General features: G+C 54.1%; 1 protein-coding gene across 3 annotated transcripts in view; it reads left to right on the top strand.

Moving 5' to 3' along the window:
• Window positions 1-20,104, top strand: part of BICRA (BRD4 interacting chromatin remodeling complex associated protein) — an 83,610-nt gene that overhangs the window by 52,336 nt on the left and 11,170 nt on the right. For 2 of the 3 annotated variants that reach the window (XM_038528424.1, XM_038528423.1), the window contains exons 2-7: window positions 4,612-4,712; window positions 6,133-6,178; window positions 6,263-6,305; window positions 8,400-8,465; window positions 10,667-12,655; window positions 13,232-13,408. In XM_038528424.1, coding sequence (XP_038384352.1) covers window positions 6,138-6,178; window positions 6,263-6,305; window positions 8,400-8,465; window positions 10,667-12,655; window positions 13,232-13,408 — 2,316 coding nt within the window. In that variant the 5' untranslated portion in view covers window positions 4,612-4,712; window positions 6,133-6,137. The other variant, XM_038528422.1, reaches the window with a different exon arrangement.

Genomic DNA, 20,104 nt, shown 5'->3' with positions numbered 1-20,104 from the left:
CCACTGAGCCACCCGGGCTGCCCTACACTTTGAACTTTTAAGAAAAAATAGGCTCTGTGCTCAGCGTGGAACCCAACGGAGGGCTTGAACTCATGATCATGAGATCAAGACCCGAGCTGGGATCAAGAGTTGGACGCTTCCCCGACTGAGCCCCCCAGGCATCCCTCCACTTTATTTTTTTTTAAAGATTTTATTTATTTATTTATTTATTTATTTATTTATTTATTTATTTATTTATTCATTCATTCATTCATTCAGAACACAGAGAGAGAGAGGGGCAGAGATATAGGCAGAGGGAGAAGCAGGCTCCATACAGGGAGCCCAATGTGGGACTCGATCCCGGGACTCTAGGATCCCACCCTGAGCCGAAGGCAGACGCCCAACCGCTGAGCCACCCAGGGATCCCTATCCCTCCACTTTTTTTTTTTTTTTTTAATTTTTATTTATTTATGATAGTCACAGAGGAGAGAGAGAGGCGCAGAGGCACAGGCAGAGGAAGAAGCAGGCTCCACGCACCGGGAGCCCGATGTGGGATTCGATCCCGGGTCTCCAGGATCGCGCCCTGGGCCAAAGGCAGGCGCCAAACCGCTGCGCCACCCAGGGATCTCCCTCCACTTTAAATCTTAATCACAGTTTCTTAATATTGCAAGTATCCAGGCAGTATTCAAATTCTATCTCTTTTGATGGTTGATGGGTTCATTTATGTCCGTCAAGCCTCCCTCTGCCTGCTGGGTTGCGGGCCGCAGGATACCTGGTTAGCTCTGCGTGGTCACGTTTCTTCCGCTGTGTTTGGCCTGTGGCTTCTCCACAGCCATTCTGTGTAGCCTCTTATCTCATCTGAGAAATGGGGGTAAGAACAGGCTTGGAAGAATTCAGAGGCTTGGTGTCTGGTGGTTTAGGTAGGCCCATATGCTTTACCCATAGCTGAAACAGGTGATCTATAAAGCCTTTCACAGGGGCTGCCTGGGTGGCTCAGTCGTTGAGTGGCTGCCTTTGGCTTAGGTCGTGATCCTGGGGTCCTGGGATCGAGTCCCACATTGGGCTCCCCGCAGGTGGCCTGCTTCTCCCTCTGCTTGTGTCTCTGCCTCTCTGTGTGTGTCTCTCATGAATAAATAAAATAAAATAAATAAAGCCTTCTGCAGGTGTTCAAGGGTGACATGTGGCAACTGGCAGGTGGAAAAGCCCGAGCGTGGGGACTTTTTTCTAGCCTGGCTGGGCTGTGGCCAGAAAGCTTTGGGGGTTGCCATGTGCTATCATATTCAGGATGGTAGGTGAAATTATTACAGCAGTATCTATTGCTCACAAAACACTTTACCACTCACAAGGATTAAAGGTATTCATATGGAACAATCCTGTGGCAAGGGACATACCGTCATCCGCATATTCCAGATGGGGAAACTGAGGCACAGGAGTTTAAGTAACTGGTCGTAGGGCACACAGCTAGCAGGTGGCAGTCCTGGGGTGGGAACCCAGGCTGCCTCGCTGAAGAACATGCTCTTACCCACATGCCACCCCATTGCCCCACGAGGGACCTTTATCAGTCTAGGTGCACTCAATTCTTGCCGTGAGCATTTGGTGAGCCGCTGGTGCCCAGCCACTTTAGAGCTGTTGGCTGCCCTGGGATTGGAAGCGTTTATTCAAAATGTAGCAACTCTGGCCTGTCTCCCAATTTCTGACCTTGTAGACCAGGGTAGGTCCTGGGAATCAGAGGGAGACCGTGGGGGAGATGCAGCCATATGAGACAGGGGGACGATGATCACACACTGTTTGACCAGTGGACATGTGGAGGCCCAGAGAGGTGGAGTCACCTGGCCAGGGTCACCCAGCCTGTGTGTGCATGGTGGAGCAGGGATCTGAACCCCTGACTCCAACCCCAGAACTATCGTTTCGTGTTGGACCTCTTGGCATCGAACTGATGGGAGACATGGGAAGCAGAGGTGCCAGACCTAGTGATTGTTGACCTACTGTTTTGTTTTTTATGGAAACTTTCCAAAATGTACAAAGTGATGAGAATAGTACTGTGAAGCTCCCAAGTACCCATCACCCAGCCCGAACAGTTATCAATGTTCCGCTACCCCCTGCCCCGGCCCTCAACCTGCCCCCCTCCCCCCCGCCCACTACCACCTGATGGTGATGATTCCTTTTTTTCTTCTTTTACAATTTTTTTAAAAATATTTTATTTATTCATGAAAGACACAGAGGGAGGCAGAGACACAGGCAGAGGGAGAAACAGGCTCCCTGCAGGGAGCCCGAGGCAGGACTCGATCCCAGGACCTGAGCTGAAGGCAGATGCTCAACCACTGAGCCACCCAGGTGCCCCTTTTTTTTTTTCTCTTTACAGTTTTTTAAGGTAAAATTTACATGTTTTAAATCTACATGCACAAATCTGAGCTGTGACATTTTAAACCCTCACTTCACTGTTCCCCATCACAAGGCAGAGCATCTCCCTCTGGCCAAAAAACCTCCTTTCATTTCTTTGCTGTTACCAGTGGAATGAAAACACGAATAGGGGCACCTCCGTGACTCAGTCGGGTATGCAGCCAACTCTTGGTTTCTGCTCAGGTCATGATGTCAGGGTCGTGAGATGGAGCCCCATGTCAGGCTCCACACTCAGCACAGAGTCTGTTGAGGATCTCTACCCCCGCCCCCCACTCTCTTGTGCTCTCATAAATAAATAAATAAATAAACAAATAAACAAACAAATAAATCTTTAAAAAGAACATATGAGGGATCCCTGGGTGGCGCAGCGGTTTGGCGCCTGCCTTTGGCCCAGGGCGCGATCCTGGAGACCCGGGATCGAATCCCACATCGGGCTCCCGGTGCATGGAGCCTGCTTCTCCCTCGGCCTGTGTCTCTGCCTCCCTCTCTCTCTCTCTGTGACTATCATAAATAAATAAAAATTGAAAAAAATATTAAAAAAAAAAAAAACATATGAGGGCAGCCCCTGTGGCGTAGCGGTTTAGCGCCGCCTGCAGCCTAGGGCATGATCCTGGAGACCCTGGATCGAGTCCCACATCAGGCTCTCTGCATGGTGCCTGCTTCTCCCTCTGCCTGTGTCTCTGCCTCTCTCTCTCTCTCTCTGTGTCTCTATGAATAAATAAATAAATAATCTTTTAAAAAAATAATAAATAAAAATAAAAAGAACATGTGAATAAAAACAAATTCTCACATGGATGTCAGGAGCCTCCCACTGGACATTCACCTGCAGGCTCCCTTTGGAGGGTCCTGGTCAGGAAGCACCCACTCTTTGCTCTAATCCTGCTGGCTTGAGGTTGAAGAACCACCACGAAGCTGACTGCTCTGACAAAGGCACCTCGGTTGCTCGTGAACACCCTCAGGCCATGGCAGTGCACCTGGAGTCTAGCTGGGACAGGATCCCATGTCCCTGGGTCTTGTGACAGATACTTTCTAGATCTTTCCGTGGCCTGCGCCGGCTGAGCAAGAGGGGAAGCCACTGGGTGCTCCCATTCCTCTCGCTTTTTTGAATCTGAACTATTCCAAGCATTCTTAAAATGATAACAAAGCCTGCCACCCAGCTTCATCTCCTCTTGACATTTTTGCCATATTTGCTGCAGATTCTAAAAGAGAAACAGCATGAGGAAAGGAGCATGCAAGGGATAGCGGGTGAGGGCGGGGAGTCTGAGTGAACCTGCCCTGGCTCAAACCCCAGCATGCACCTTACCAGTCAAGGACTCTTGGGTATATCGCTCACTGTTCTGAGCCTCAGTTTCTCCATCTACAGAATGGGGCTAATAAAAGTGCCTGCCTCACAGGGATCTAGGGAAGGTGAGATGGGTTGGTACAGGGAGAGAGCCCTTAAAGCCAGTGGCCGGCAGGCACCATCATCACAGTCATCACAGCCAATTCCATATTTGCGAAGTTCCTGTTTGCCAACACGCACAACCTGCAGATGGATGCCCGAGCACGTGTCCCTGGTCATCTAGAGACATGTGAGAAATTTGAGTGGCCCCAAGTGCACATTCCCGCCCAAGTAGAGCAAGGCCACGCTTTGCCCTCTCGGTTCACCTCCCACTCTGCTGAGTGCCACCCGGTACCCCCAAGTGCAGGAAGGCTGGGTTGTGCCCTCCGGAGAGATAGGGTATGTGACATGAGCGTCCTTCAGGCACGAGTCCCAGAGCTGTTGGCCATGAGTTTGGTGTTAACGAATCAACGGTTTATAGGAAACGAGGTGTCTCTCGACAGAAAGAGCAGTAGACGAGGGCTGCGTATTGACAGGTTGATGAGAATGTGAGCAGAGGCCCGCGGGAGGCCGCCTGTGGTCGTCCCAGGGACGGGAGCGGGCGCCTGGCACTCACGGCTGCGTGCTCACCCAAGTCCCTGGATAACAAGAACTGACTGTTTTATTAGGTCAAAGTGTCAATAAACTGTATCATAAGACGATCTATCTTGTAGCACGTGTGGCATGTCGCATGTAGGGTAATAGGGTATAGTCTCATGTGCTATTAAACTTGTTTTCGACCCCTTCTTTTTTTACCCCCTTTACACGTGGTCTGGTCAACCCCTCTCGTGGGCTCCTCCCTCCACCACCACCCCCCCAGCCTGTCCCCTGGTCACTGACTTTTCTTACAGCCTCCCTCGTTCTCTCCACAGCTGGCCCCCGAGAGGACACTCCGCAAGTCCCCAGCCGGGGGCCCTGCGTAGACCTGGAGTGGACAACCCCTCCTTCCCTTCATGATTCGTTTGTAGCACAGGTAACCGACCGAGGGTCCCAGTTTGTGCCCCCCCGGGGGGGGCGTGTCCCTCAATCCACCTACCAGGGCCCAGGTGAGGAAGGAACAATCCTGGGTGTTGGAAGGAACATTCCTTTTTGGCAGAGCCTGGCTTATTAGCAACACCCTTCCGCCCCTCCCTCTCTGGCCTTGGGCCCCCTGGGTCATCTGGACCACCCCCTGCCTCCATGCCAGCTGCAGGTGGAATTTTCTCCCCACTTTTCCCTTTTTGCCAGATTCCTTGCAGGTCTGGCCCTTCTGTCCCCTGGCTTGGCCCTTCCCCGCCCCCCCCCCCAGCACCCCACCCCTGCTCCCGGCTGGTCGGGAAGGGCAGGGCTTATAGGCCACAGAACTGGTGGTGACACAGGAAGAAGGAAGCAGAGGTGGGGCTGATATGGAGCTGGAGAGAACCTATTGTCAGTGCTGCCAAGTGCAGCAGGAGCCTGGGAAGGACCTCTGGGGACGGTCCCCATGGCCAGCTGGAAGGGAGAGTCATTGATGGGGGTGGGGGTGGGGGGCAGGTCCTGCCAGCGTCGCCTGCAGTGTTCTAGGCTGGGCTTATGGACCCAAGGCCCATGAGGTGTGTACTGTGTGTCCCATGGACCTGGGGAAAGTGGGTATCACGTTTCTAGCCCACTGACACGTTTTGGGCAAAAGGGTCTTTTGCCTTCATCAGATTCTCCGGGGCATCATTTAGTGAACCAATTGTGACAGTTCCCCTCAAGAGTCCTCTTTATATCACCGAGCACTTGGGGGGTCATGGGAGTTGGGGTGGCAAGGAGGTCCCAGAACACTGTCAAGGGTGATAGGCTTTAACCAGCTGGGGGCTGTTTTGTACGTGTGTGTTGGGGGAGGGGAGCCCACGACAGTCACTCAGAGAGGTTTATAGGTAGGCAGGCAGACCCCTGCCACACCCTGCTGTGGGCCAGGCCCTGTCCTGGGGAGGCCTGGGCCCAGGCTCTGGGTCAGACTCTGGGTTCAAGGCCTGGCTCTGCCCCCTGCTGGCTGGGAGATGAATGACAGTCTCTAGGCCCCCATTTGCTCATCCACAGCATGGGGGGCAGCAGGACCCATCTTGTGGGGGTCCCATGAAGATTAAGAGAGTTACGTGTGTATGAAGCACTCAGCACGGGCCTGCCGGTGATCAGGGCTCACTCTGCCCTGGTGGATGTCCTCACTGTGGGCAAGAGACAGATGCTGGCCAAGAGGCTGAGGGAGGAGAAGGCAGGTGTCTCTGGCTGGTCCCTGCCCCCACCCACACCCATAGACTCAAGGGAACAGAAACCCTGGCCTTCCGGAGACCTTGGTCCCAAGGAGCAGTCCTTGAAGGGAGGGTCCTGGTGTGCTGCCTATGTCTAACTTGTCACCCTTGCCCCCCCCTTTCCTGCCCCACCCTGCTCAGTGGCGATGGATGATGAGGATGGGAGATGCTTACTAGACGTGATTTGGTGAGTAACGGGCTCCCTCCACCCTCCCTGTCGCCCCTCCCCTGCCCCTCACCTCCTCAGTGTCTCTCCCCTTCTGTCTTTCAGTGACCCTCAGGCCCTCAATGACTTCTTACATGGATCCGAGAAGGTGAGTGCTGGGGCAGGCAGGGGCCTCCCTGGGGCAGGGGCTGTGGAATTGGGGGCTGAGAGACCTTTTCCCCCCACCCCCTCATTCAGTCGACATCTGCATTGTGCCTTCTGTGAGCTGGGCCCAGGGGTTATGGCAGGGACAAATCCCTTTCCTCACGCTGTACACATTTCCTTGGTTAAATAAAGCAGTAACTTCCAGAGGCGGTAGGTGGACAGAACCCTGCAGAGCAGGAGAAGAAATAAGCATGTCACTTGCACAACGAAAATGGCTTAAAACAAAATGAATGGTGGGGGCAGGGGCAGTGGCCTCTTGAGCTAGTGTGGGCAGAGAGGTGACCTTGAAGGATCACAGGGAGGCACCCATGATGCTCTGGCCAGGGGAGGGGCGGGTAAAAATGCTGGAAAATTTGCCACATTCCAGAAACAAAGAAGGCTGGTGGGGCCAGACCCAAGGGGAGTCTGGAAGCAGTGAGGCTAAGTGGTGAGAAGTCACAGGTCACACAGGGCCTAAGAGTAGAGCAAGGAAGAGTGGAAGGGTGGAGCCATGAGGAGTTGTATGGGTTACCTAGGGCTGTGTAACAAAGTATCCTGACACTTCCGAAACAATTTGTCAATGTTCTCCCAGTGTCTGAGGGTCAGGACTTGGGGAGCAGCCTAGCTGGGTGCTTCTGGCACAGGGGCACTCCAGAGGTTGAGGCAGGATGTTAGCTGGAGCCGCTGTCACCTGACAGCTTGTCCGGGTCCAGAGGACGTGCATCCCAGTTGGTTCATTCCCAGGCTGTTGGCTGGAGGCCTATGGGCCTCCCCACATTGTCCTCCCTGCACAATCCTTGAGCATCCTTACAACATGACAGCCAGCTTCCCCCAGAGTGAGTGACCCGAGGGGAACAGCCAGCAGGAAGCTCAGTGCCTCTTATGATCTCGTCTCTGAAGTCACACATCACCACTTTTGTCACCTTGTATTCATTGGAAGCAAGTCACCAAGCTGGCCCACAGAGCCCCGAGTCTTGGAAGGAGAAGCATCAGATGATTTGTGGAGCAGGGGCGAGTGCAAGTGGGATGAGGCTGGCCAGAGGCGTGGGGCGGGTAGTGGAGGGGGTGCCAGGCGCTGGCTTTGGGCTCTGCCCGGGAGGCAGGGTCAACTAGACCTGCTGGTGGAGTAGATGTCGAGGAGGAGAGCGTCAAAGTGGCTCCTGGATTTGGGCCCAAGCCGCCAAGTCGGTTGTGTCTCTAGAGGTTGGGAACTTGAAACCCACTCCACAAGGGTAAGGGGGCTTGTTGGGCATGCCAGGCTGCAGTTCTGGAGAGACGTCCAGAGAGAAGCTAGGGAGGCTCAGCTCTAGACAGACATTCAATGGGCACTTATGTGTACGCTGGGCTGTGTTCTAGGTGCTAGAGACGCCTATGGGGGTCAGACAGGTCCCTGCCCTCCGGGAACAGGCTCAGCCTAACGCTCTGGGTGACCAGATGATGGGGTATACTGGGTACTTGGGGCACGAAGAGAAAGGTGTGACTTAGGTGAGACAGGGGGTTGTTGGGAGGAGGTGGCAAATGTGACCGGTCCTGAAGGATGTGCTGCTGGAGAGGTGAAGTGTGAAAGCAGGGGTACGTACAGCTTGGGCCAAGGCACAGAGGCCAGATTCTAGAGTTCAAGGCAGGTGTGTCCGGAGAGCCTAGGACTCAGTGCTGGGAACACGTTTTTTTTTGTTTTTTTGTTTTTTAAGATTTTGCTTATTTATTCATGAGAGACAGAGAGAGGCAGAGACACAGGCAGAGGGAGAAGCAGGCTCCATGCAGGGAGCCTGATGCGGAACTCGATCCCAGGGCCCCGGGATCATGCCCTGAGCCAAAGGCTCAACCGCTGAGCCACCCAGGCGTCCCAGTACCTTGGGTTTTGAACATGCTGCCAAGCCTCTTTCTTTCAGGCCTCTCTTCTGGAGGTGGAGTTTCCTGTACTCCTTGCACCCCGCCCACCCCCACCCCATCGTTGTCCTTTGGTCTGGTGTAACTTTAAGTTGGTCTTTGTTCTAGAGCAGGGCCTGCTGGCTGCCCATCTGACCTTTGACCTTGGGTGGGGGGGTTCTTGTTGCAGCTCGATGGTGATGACCTCCTGGATAATCCCGGGGAGGCCCAAAGTGCCTTCTATGAAGGTCCTGGGGTAAGTGGCCCAAGGGCTTGGGGAGGGCCCCAGGCTATCAAGTCATGGCTCACTTGCCCCTGGTGGTGGCCAGTGGGTGGGCTGGGGGTCCTGATGGCAAGAGGCAAGCAGATGGGGTTGTGTTAGGGCCCCTGAGGTATCTTGCTGGGGGGAGGGGGAGGCAGTCACTGATAGCAGTGTGGGGCAGAGGTGGAACTCCAGTGGGACGACCATGGCTCTGCCCAGGGGCTCCTCAGGAAGAGGTGAGGATCCGAGGTCCCTGGCCTTGGGGCCTTTGGGGGTCAGTTGGTACAGAGTGGTCCTGGGGAGCTGAGGCAGATACCAGCTCTGGGGTTCACTCTTCTCTTGGGAGCAGAGCCGCTGGGAGTCTGGGGGCCTGTCCCTGCCTCTGCTTAGCCGTGGGGTCTGACCTGGGCAAAGGGGATTGACTGGTGCAGACCTCAGTCTCCATCTGGAAAACAAAAGGCAGGGGTGATGAGCAAAGCCCCGAGTGGGGAACGCAGTAGACATTAAATGAGCACCTAATGTATACCTGGCTGTGCCAGTTGTTCTTGCCTCTTCTTTCTCCTCTTCTGTGGCTTCTCCTTTCCTCTCTCCATCCATCCTCCTCCTCATTTTCTTCCTCCTCCCTCCTGGTCATCCTAACTGTGATTCACTGATCATTTATTCTCTGCTGCCCAGCCCCTTCTGGTCTTTTTTTTTTTTTTTTTTTTTTTTTAATGTTTTGTTTATTCGAGAGACAGAGTGAGCAAAAGAGAGCACACCAGCAGGGGCAGAGGCAGAGGGAGAAGCAGACTCCCTCCAGAGCAGGGAGCCTGACACAGAGCTCGATCCCAGGACCCCAAGATCATGACCTGAGCCAAAGGCAGATGCTTAACTGACTAAGCCACCCAGGCACCCTCAGTCATTTTTATTTAATGCCCACAACAACTGTAATAGTATATTCTGGATAATTCATTTTTCATAATATAGGTGATTAATGTAGAACCCAACAAATAAACATCATGCTCACATTACTATGTTTATAGAGTCAGGAACACTAAAGAGCCTGTGTTCTTATTTTGTGATCGTTACTGTCAGCATTACCATCTTTCTTAGTACTCGTAAAGTCCCTGGTCAGGTTCTCAGCCTCCCGTATGTGAGGTCAGCGAATGTCATGACTGTCCTAGGAGGTGGGTTTGGTCGTCGTTATTTAGTGGTTAAGAACTCAGAACTGCCTGGTTCTGGGTGGGGGGCTGAGCAGGGGCCCCCTCTGCCCCAGCACTCCCCTCTCTGTCTGGGAAAGGAGGATGGGGGACAGTGCCCACCTCACTGAGCCCATTACCAATGACAACAATATGGATGGCATAATAATGTTATATGGTGCTTTTTGCACACCTACTAAGGTGGCAGGTATGGCTATAAGCCTTCCATGTCGTTTAACTCTGAATCTTTTAAACTGCTAAATTTTGATCTATCATCTGGTCAAATACCAGTGGGGATTACATGCTCTGAGTATAATTGTCACTTGTGTAACATTTGCTCAGATATTCATGTGTGGATTGATTGCACTTGTCTGGGACTGTGATCCGGGACAATGTAGAAGACACTGTAGACCTGTCATTCCCAGCGCCGGGGGCGCAAAGGCAGGCTCACAGCAGTAGCTGTTACTGTCTTTAGCACAGCCGTGGTCTTTTATCCGAAACATTTGGGGCCAGGCACATTTCAGAATCCAGAATCTTCCAGACTCTGGGAAAATGATGCAGAATGTCACCTAACACATCCACATTCACCTTTCTGTGGTCAGACCCGAGAAGAGTCACATTACTTGGACAAATTATAGCCCTCCCTGAGCGCCCCTTGTCACTTTTGGTCAGGTTTTGCCACCAAAATGAGTTAGGAAGACATTTGCAGTTTTCAGAGCCTTTTCAAGCTTTGGGATTGCAGGTAAGTATGATGAGCCTTTATGGCTCTTTAAAGGATGGTTTTTATTCCATTCTATTCATAGGTATAGAGGGAGAGGCCAGAGTAAGCAGGCCCCAGGTTGAATGACTAAGCCATGGTGATGCTGGCATTCGACCCTAGGTCTGGCCACTTCCAGCTGGAATCTTCTCTCCTCCACCCATATTGCACAGGCACCAGGGTCCTATTGCTTCGGCTGTGCCCCGAACCAGCCGCTTGCTAACCTCTGCTCTTCCTTTCCCACCTTACCCCGTCTCCAGCTCCATGTGCAAGAAGCTTCTGGCAACCACTTGAGCCCAGAGCCCACGCAGCCAGCCCCCAGCGTGGACCTAGACTTCCTGGAAGATGCGATCCTGGGCTCGCCTGCCGCAGGGGGCGGCGGCGGGGGTGGTGGAGGCGCCGACCAGCCCTGCGACATCCTCCAGCAGAGCCTCCAAGAGGCCAATATCACTGAGCAGACACTTGAGGCCGAGGCCGAGCTGGACCTGGGCCCCTTCCAGCTGCCCACCCTCCAGCCCGCCGATGGTGGAGCAGGCCCGGCCGGCGCTGGTGGGGCCGCTGCCGTGGCCGCTGGGCCCCAGGCCCTGTTCCCGGGCGGCACCGACCTGCTGGGGCTGCAGGCCCCGCCCACCGTGCTGACCCACCAGGCCTTGGTGCCACCCCAGGACGTGGTCAACAAAGCCCTGAGCGTCCAGCCCTTCCTGCAGCCCGTGGGCCTGGGCAATGTGACCCTGCAGCCCATCCCGGGCCTCCAGGGCCTGCCCAACGGCAGTCCCGGGGGCGCCACGGCGGCCACGCTCGGCCTGGCGCCCATCCAGGTGGTGGGCCAGCCCGTCATGGCACTCAACCCGCCCACCTCCCAGCTCCTGGCCAAGCAGGTGCCCGTCAGCGGCTATCTGGCCTCGGCAGCCGGCCCCTCGGAGCCGGTGACCCTGGCATCGGCCGGCGTCTCGCCCCAGGGGGCCGGCCTGGTCATTCAGAAGAACCTCCCCACCGCCGTGGCCACCACGCTCAATGGGAACTCGGTGTTCGGAGGGGCGGGAGCTGCCACGGCGGCGGCCAGCGGGGCGCCCTCGGGGCAGCCGCTGGCGGTGGCCCCCGGCCTCGGCACTTCGCCGCTGGTTCCGGCGCCCAACGTGATCCTGCATCGCACACCCACGCCCATCCAGCCCAAGCCTGCCGGCGTGCTGCCCCCCAAGCTCTACCAGCTGACACCCAAGCCGTTCGCCCCCGCGGGCACCACACTCACCATCCAGGGCGAGGCCGGGGGCCTCCCGCAGCAGCCCAAGGCCCCCCAGAACCTGACTTTCATGGCAGCGGGCAAGGCCGGCCAGAACGTGGTGCTGTCGGGCTTCCCCGCGCCTGCCCTGCCGGCCAATGTCTTCAAGCAGCCTCCGGCCACCACGACGGGCGCCGCCCCGCCGCAGCCCCCCGGGGCCCTGAGCAAGCCCATGAGCGTCCACCTGTTGAACCAGGGCAGCAGCATCGTCATCCCCGCCCAGCACATGCTGCCGGGCCAGAACCAGTTCCTGCTGCCCGGCGCGCCCGCTGTCCAGCTCCCCCAGACGCTCTCGGCCCTGCCCACCAATGTCGGGGGGCAGATCCTGGCGGCCGCGGCCCCCCACGCGGGCGGACAGCTCATCGCAAACCCCATCCTCACCAACCAGAACCTGGCGGGTCCGCTGAGCCTGGGCCCCGTGCTGGCCCCCCACTCCGGGACCCACAGCGCGGCCCACATCCTCTCGGCCGCCCCCATCCAGGTGGGCCAGCCGGCGCTCTTCCAGATGCCCGTGTCACTGGCCGCGGGCAGCCTGCCCACGCAGAGCCAGCCGGCGCCCACCGGCCCCGCTGCCACTACCGTCCTCCAGGGGGTCACCCTGCCCCCCAGCGCCGTGGCCATGCTCAACGCCCCTGATGGGCTGGTGCAGCCGGCCACCCCTGCCGCCGCCGGAGAGGCCGCGCCTGTCCTCGCCGTGCAGACGGCCCCCCAGGCGCCGCCGGCGGTCAGCACCCCACTGCCTTTGGGCCTCCAGCCGCCGCCGCCTGCGCAGCAGCAGCCACAGCAACAGCAGCCGCCGCCGCCCCCGCAGGCCCCTACCCCTCAGGCCACCGCACCGCCTCAGGCCACCACCCCCCAGCCCAGCCCAGGCCTGGCGTCCAGCCCCGAGAAGATCGTCCTGGGACAGCCGCCCTCTGCCGCCACCACGGCCATCCTCACTCAGGACTCCCTGCAGATGTTCCTGCCTCAGGTAACTGGGGTTGGGCTGGCAGGGAAGTGGGGGGTGAGGAGGAGCAGGGTAGGGACAGGGGAGTGCGGTGGAGACGGGCCAGGAGCTGGAGCTACAACTGTGTGGTGGAGGCGACTGGGGAGGGTCTGGTGGGCTAGGGAGAGCATCTCAGAGGTGGCACTCCTGCTCCCAGGATGCACGTCCCCTAGGGGGAAGCCCTGAGGTGACAGGTGCTGACAGACAAGGAGGGGGCCTCCCTGGCTGGCCGACTGGCATCCGTCCTCCTGCTGGAGGGCATGGGAATCACAGAGGGAGTGGGCAAGACTCGGACAGATGGGGCCGGAGGCTGCGGGCGAGGTGGAGCTGAAGATCTACGGGGAAAAGGGGGCACTGGACTGGGGCTCCGGCCTCCCTGGTGCCTGGACCCCGGGGCTCCTAGCCTCCCTGGCCTCTGCGCCCAGCCTCTCTGTGCCCCTCTGCCCGGTTCCCAGCACCCCCTTCTCCGGAGCCTCGGGGAGGCCGGGGTCTCGGGATGGGGAGGGGAGGCTGCGGGTCCATGGGGCGGCCTTCTGACCCTGTGCGGGCTGCCCATTTCAGGAGAGGAGCCAGCAGCCCCTCTCTGCAGACGGGCCCCACCTCTCCGTGCCCGCCTCGGTCATAGTCAGCGCCCCGCCTCCTGCCCAAGACCCAGCCCCGAGCACCCCCATCGCCAAAGGAGCTGGCCTCGGCCCTCAGGCCCCCGACAGCCAGGCTTCCCCAGCGCCGGCCCCCCAGGTAGATGAACCCCGGCAGCCTCTGTCCCAGCTCAGACCGAGCTCGCCCCTGCCGCCCCTCCTCTCGCTCCTTCCTCGCTGCTCTGGCTGCCCCGCCTGCCTCTCTGTCTTGCTGGCTTGGGAAGGGTGCTCCTTCACTCCCCAGATATTTCCTGAGAGTCTTCTGACAGTCCCGGACTCCTAAGACCAGGGCCAGACCTGGGGGAGCCCACAGTCTAGGCAGAGGTGCACACAGCAGGCAGTTCTTTCCTCGAATTATTTTCGGATCTGGATCAGTGGTACATTCAGAGGGTTCAGATCTCAAAAGCTACCAAACTTCTAGCTGAGAAGCCCCTGCTCCTGAACCACAGCCTCCTGCTTTCCCTCCCTGAGGGCAGTTTCTTGCATCCTTTTCCACACATGGACAAGGAAAATGGCACCTGGATTCTCTCCCTCCCATTTTTGCAAACATGGTGCATACTCTGCATTCAGTTTTGCATCTTTTTATCATTTAAAGTTTCCTTTCGAGAGAGATGGTACATCATTCTTTCATAGGACCACACAGTACTCCACTGTTATTTATTTACCCAGTCCTTCTTGGGCAGTCAGGTCACTTCCAATCTTTAGCTGTATTGAATGAAGCTGCAAAGAATGACTGTACGTATGTCACTTTGTAGGGTATGTTCTTAAAGAGGCAAGTGCTGGGTATGTCAAAGGCCATTTGCCCTTGCAGTTTTGACAGATGCTGCCAGATTGTCCTCTGTGGAGTATAAATCGGTTTACCCTTTATCAGCAGTATATTGCCTATGCCTGGCTTTTCCACAACCTCAGCAGTATCTTGAACTTAGCCAGTCTGGTAGGTGAAAAGTAGGAAACCTTTTCATACTGTGAATGAGGTTGGGCAGGCTTTCATAGATTTAGAGCTATTTATGTTTTCTGTGGAGTTGGCTTCTTGTACCTCTTGCCAAATTTAAAATCTGGGTCACTGGTCATTTTCTTGTTGATTTGTAGAAACTCTTTACATATTAGGGAAAATTAGCCTTTGTCTCATATGAGTCATAGGCACATGAGAATTCAGAGAGGGCTACTTTTTATTTTGGGGGTGGTGGTGAGGGTGGATATTGTACTCATTCAGAAAGGACTGGCGGATAGGTAGATGAGGTGGGAGGGGGAATGATGTCAGCAAGGTCAGTATGGCAGAAAGCAGCATGGGCTTTGGCCTTAAACAGCCGTGATTTCACTCTCAGGTTCTGCTGCTTGCCATGTGTGACCTTAAGCAACCAGTTTCTTCTTTCCCTTAAACAGATTATTTGGGGAAGGAAGGCAGTTAGTATGTCCCTGGCCTTGTGCTGACCCTGAACACTTCCCCGTGGCTGCTGAACCTTGATTTCTTCATCTGGAAAATGGAAATAATGGTTTCTTCGAGGCCTGTGGGGAGTGAGTTGGCATATGCTTAGCACAGCGTCAGCCCTCGATAAACACTTGCTCTTACCATTATTTTATTGTCGTGGTGGGGTAGAGCAGGATCCAGCCCAGAGGCGTAGTTTTGAACACAGGGCCAAGATGGCATCAGGCCATCTCTCCCCCAGGAGGAGAAAGAAGCAGAAGTGGGGGAGGGGCAGGAGGCCAGGAGCCGCCTGGCCTGTGAGCCACTCAAGCTGGAAGCAGTGTCTCTGGAATGGGTCAGATGCAGGCCTCGGTCCCTCAGGCCAGCGGCTTCCCCTCCCCAAGCCTCCTGTGGTCAGCTGTACTTGGGGGGTCCGTAGAGTCTCCCCCGAGCACCGTGGCTGTGCCCTGCCACTTCACATGTTCACAGAGCACCTGCCTGGCACAGGCACGTTCTAAACTAGCTCCTACGGTGACCCCACCCGTTCCAGTTTACCCGGTACCCTGAGAACTTTTCCATTTGAAAACTGAGACCATCCCAGGCCACCCAGGACAAGTTGGTCACCCAACTTACCCTGTAGCCTGCTCCGTCCACAGCCCGGCCCTCCCTGACCCTCGCCTGGTTCATATTTCTCCGTAGCACTTACCACCACGTGACCGGCTGTCTCACTTCCTTGTTATCCTGTTCTCCTCGTACCATAAAGTCCATGAGGGCAGAGTTTGATCTATTCTGTCCTTGCCGTATCCCTCCTGGCCAGAACGGTGCCTGGCACACAGCAGACGCCTGGTAAGCGTTCATTGGCTAAATCAATGGAGAAAATAATTTATTGAAGAAATCAAGCACCCATATGAGAGCCCACCTTCTACTGGCTCCATACCACAGTGGAATCAAAGGGAAAAAATGTTCTCAGAGAAGATGTGATTCAGCTGTAGGTCAATAGCTCGATAGATGAGGAGGAACCCGCTGTAGGGAGAGTGGGCAGGAACAGCCTCAGGGAGAGGGAAGTATGTAAGCTGAGGCCTGAAGAAAGAGAAGGTATGAAGAGACAGCATGTGCAAAGGCCCTGGGGCAAGGATGAGCTTGAGATGTCAAGGAATGGAATATAGGCTAGAGGGGAGTGGAGGGAGGGGTCAGGTCAGAGAGGTTGGCAGTGCCTCGTGGGCCAGTGAGTTTGGATCTGGCCAAACCACTGGAGAGCTTTCAGTTGGGCCATGGCATGGTCTGATTATATGATTTTCAGTGAGCCCTCTGGCTTCCATTGGAAGATGGTTTGGTGGGCAACGAGAATGGAAGCCCAGGGATCCTCAAGGGACAAGATGACAGTGCTGCAAAGATCAGGGTGGTCATAGCAATGACAGAGGGAAGTAGGAGGACTCGGGGCAGAGTTCGGAGCTTGCTTAGGTTTAGAGGCATGAGGAGGCACTACAGTAAACCCTTCGTGAATGGTAACGTTTCTGTTATTTCTAAGTGCTGTTCAGAACGCTTCACAACCGTCATCTCGTTGAAACCTGCCATCAGGGAGGTGGTATATACTATCCCCATTTTATAGATGAGGAAACAGGGGCACAGAGATTGAGTAGCTGGCCCAAGGTTACCTACTTCGTGGGGCCTGGATTTGAAGCCTACCTAGAGTTTAGTTGTGAGAAACACCTGAGGTCTTGAGAAAGCCAGACCTGAGCGCGAATCCCAGCCCCAACTTAGCATCAAAAGCTCTGAGACACCGTTTACTTACCTGCAAAATGGGAATAAAGCCACCGACCTCACGGTGGCTCTTGTACAAAGCAGGCATTCAGCCAGTAGATACCTGTCATTAACAGTAAGAGTAGTCACGATGCTGTGGGTGACCTCGAGAAGAAGGGTCAGCCATGCCCGTGAGCTGACTCCTAGTCACCCACCCGCAGGCCAGCACAGGGCTAGACACATTGTAGGCCGCCTGCAGCTTTTGTGCCTACGGCAGCATGTGGTGTCACGGGAAGTTCTTGAATGTTCATTGGGTAAGCAAGTGGATGGATAGGTGGTTGGGTGGGTAATGGACGGACAGACGGATGGATGGATGGATGGATGGATGAACAAACGCCCAGGTCGGTGAGTGGATTGACCGAAAAATATAAACACATAAACATCAGCAATGTACCACCTTGTGTGTATGTATGTGTGCACACGTGCGTGTAAGAGGCACTCCCAGGCCAGAGCTCTACCATCACATAGTTCATTCATTTCAGCCCACATTCCCTAGGCACCTGCTTCGTGCCCAGCCTTTTGCAGGAAGGGACAGGTGAGACAGCCCTGGCCCTGCCCTCTTGGGGCTCACAGTCCAGGGGTGGATTTTGTCATCAATATCCTGGCTCTTGAAATAAATCGTCCCTTGACGGGGCCCCTGACTGTCTTTTCTGGGAGGGAACGCTGACCGCCCTGCCCAGGAAGCTCAGCCTGCTGTGTATTGTTTATAGGAGGCATACACACACACACACACACACACACACACACACACACACACAGATTTTGTTGTTGTTATTCAAAGAACATTACCAGACACAGTTTAAAAAATATGCTTTAAAAAAAAAAAGGGTATATAGTTAAAGTGGGTCTTGCTTTTCGTGGGATTTCAGGCCCTTTCCCCATAGACACCCACCCCTCTCCTATCTATCTATCTATCTATCTATCTATCTATCTATCTATCTATCTATCTATTTATTTATTTATTTATGAATGACAGTCCTGTGCCCTGTTGCCTGCTGAGTAGCATCCCTGGCCTTCAGACACGGTGCCAGCAGCTCCCCTTCTCCCGTTGGGATGACCATGGAGATCCTCGGAGATTGCCATGTGTCGCCTGGGGGATGGATTCACCCAGGTTGGGAACCACTCCTGTGCACGTGGCAGGCATCCCTCATTGTCTGAACTCAGAGCCAGATACTTGTGACAGCCTGCATGTGCACATGTGGGCATGCATTTTCCCTTTTTACACACAGGAGCACACCAGCCCCCTTCTGTATCTTGCTTTGCTCATTCAGCGGTATCTCTTGGATCGCTGACTTGCAGACTTTTCTCAAATGCCACCCTGCATGAGAATTCCATTGTATATCACTGTCTGGGACACACAGAAGTGTGTGTGTGTATTTGTGTGTGTGTGTGTGTGTATACATATCACTGAAACAAAAGTTTCACAGGATAATACCATGCGTGATGCACACTGATATTTTTTGTTTGGTTTCCTCTCTTCTCTCTCTTTTTTTTTTTTTTTCAAGATTTTATTTACTTAAGACAGAGCATAAGCAGCAAGAAGGAGAGGAAGAGGGAGAAGCAGGCTCCCTATGGGGAGCCCGATGAGGGACTCGATCCCAGGACCCTGGGATCACGTCCTGAGCCGAAGGCAGACGCTCAACCACTGAGTCACCCAGGCGTCCCTCCTGTGTTCTTTTTAAGTGCTGGTCATGACTCACTAAAATGACTGGAACCATTACTAACAGGCATTAAGTATAGTTTGAAAGCCACCATCCAGGTCAGTCATTAAGCACAGGGACTCCAAAATCCTGACTCTGTCACTTACATGGTGACTTTGTCAAGTCACTCACCTCTGTGTGCCTCAGTTTCCTTCCCTTTAAAATGAGGATGAAGATAATAGCGTCTGTATCAAAGGGTTATTATGAGGAGTAAATAAGTTAATATATGCTAATCAGGTGCTTGAACGGGACCAGGCATGTTGAAAATGCCTCAAAGCAAAAGAAGCCAGACAAACACTCTATAAAGGGCCGATGGTGAACATTCTAGGCTATGTGGTACCCATCACAGCACAGAAGCAGCCCTAGACCATACGAAAACAAGTGAGCGTGGACGTATTCCAGTAAGACTTGATGTATAGATGCTGAAATTTGAATTTCATATCATCGTTGCCAATTGCAATACATTCTTTTGATTTCTTTTCCACCATTTAAAAAAAAAAAGATTTATTAATTTTTTCCTGAGAGATCCAGAGAGAGAGAGGCAGCGACATAGGCAGAGGGAGAAGCAGGCTCCCTGCAGAGACCCCGATGGGGGGACTCGATCCCAGAACCCAGGATCACGACCTGAGCCAGAGGCAGGTGCTCAGTGAGCACCCCAGCATCCCTTTTTTCCACCATTTTTAAAGATTTATTTATTTATGTGAGGGAGAGAGCATGAGCAGGGGAGGGGCAGAGGGAGAGAGAGTTTCAAGCAGACTCTCTGCTGTGCAGGGAGCCCAACACAGAGCTCGATCTCATGACCCTGAGATCGTGACCAGAGCTGAAATCAAGAGTTCAGCGCTCAACTGACTGAGCCACCCAGGCGTCCCTCTTTCCCACCATTTATTTATTTATTTATTTATTTATTTATTTATTTATTTATTTATTTATTTATTTATTTATTTATTTAATTTTATTTTTTTTATGATAGTCACACAGAGAGAGAGAGGTAGAGACACAGGCAGAGGGAGAAGCAGGCTCCATGCACTGGGAGCCCGATGTGGGATTTGATCCCGGGTCTCCAGGATCGCGCCCTGGGCCAAAGGCAGGCGCCAAACCGCTGCGCCACCCAGGGATCCCTTTCCCACCATTTAAAAATGTAAAAACCGTTCTCAGCTTTGGGTCATACGATATGATAGGCCACACAGTCCAGGCCAGCCGGAGTTGGCCTGTGGGCTGCAGCCTCCTGCAGGCTCACTGTTTTTCATTATATGGACACTCCTTGATTTATTACTTGGTTCCACATTGGAGTGAATACTTAAGGTGGTTTCCCGTGTATGTCAACAAGTAACACTCCTATGAGTATTCCGGTGCCCAGGCACTGCCTGTATGTGTGGATAAATTTCTAGTTGGTTGGTTCCCAAACAGTTTCCGGAAAGCGCTATTGCAGTTGCACCTCCATGGGGTTTATGCCTGGGAAGGCTTCTTCCAGAAGCTTCTTCAGCCCCAGGTCAGCAACCGCTCTGCTCCTGGCCAGGCTGCAAGGTGCCAGCTCTCTGCACTTTTCTCTCATTCTGTGTAAATTTGAGTGCATCTTGCCAGCTGTATCTGGGCAGCTAGCTGGGATCTCTTGGTGAACAGTCCACTCCTGTCGTAGTTTAAAAAAAAAAATGACTCTAAATCTCATTTCATGCTTACTTAGAGAATTTCAAAAACACAGAATAGAAGGAAAATAAATCCGTGCAGAAGCCGCTGGTGATATTTGGGGGAGAGAGGGGAAGTATGAAATTTCCTTTTAGCCTAATTTTTTCCCCACCCATTTAAGACATTTTTAATTTTTAGAATTAGGTGTTATGTTCACATGGCTCAGTCATCAAAAAACTTTTTTTTTTTTTTTTTTTGAGAGAGAGAA

This window comes from Canis lupus, chromosome 1 (assembly GCF_011100685.1).
Source record: "Canis lupus familiaris isolate Mischka breed German Shepherd chromosome 1, alternate assembly UU_Cfam_GSD_1.0, whole genome shotgun sequence".
NCBI classification, from domain to species: Eukaryota; Metazoa; Chordata; class Mammalia; order Carnivora; family Canidae; genus Canis; species Canis lupus.
Note: the sequence above shows the minus strand (reverse complement) of the source record. Positions and strands in the feature narration are given on the sequence as shown.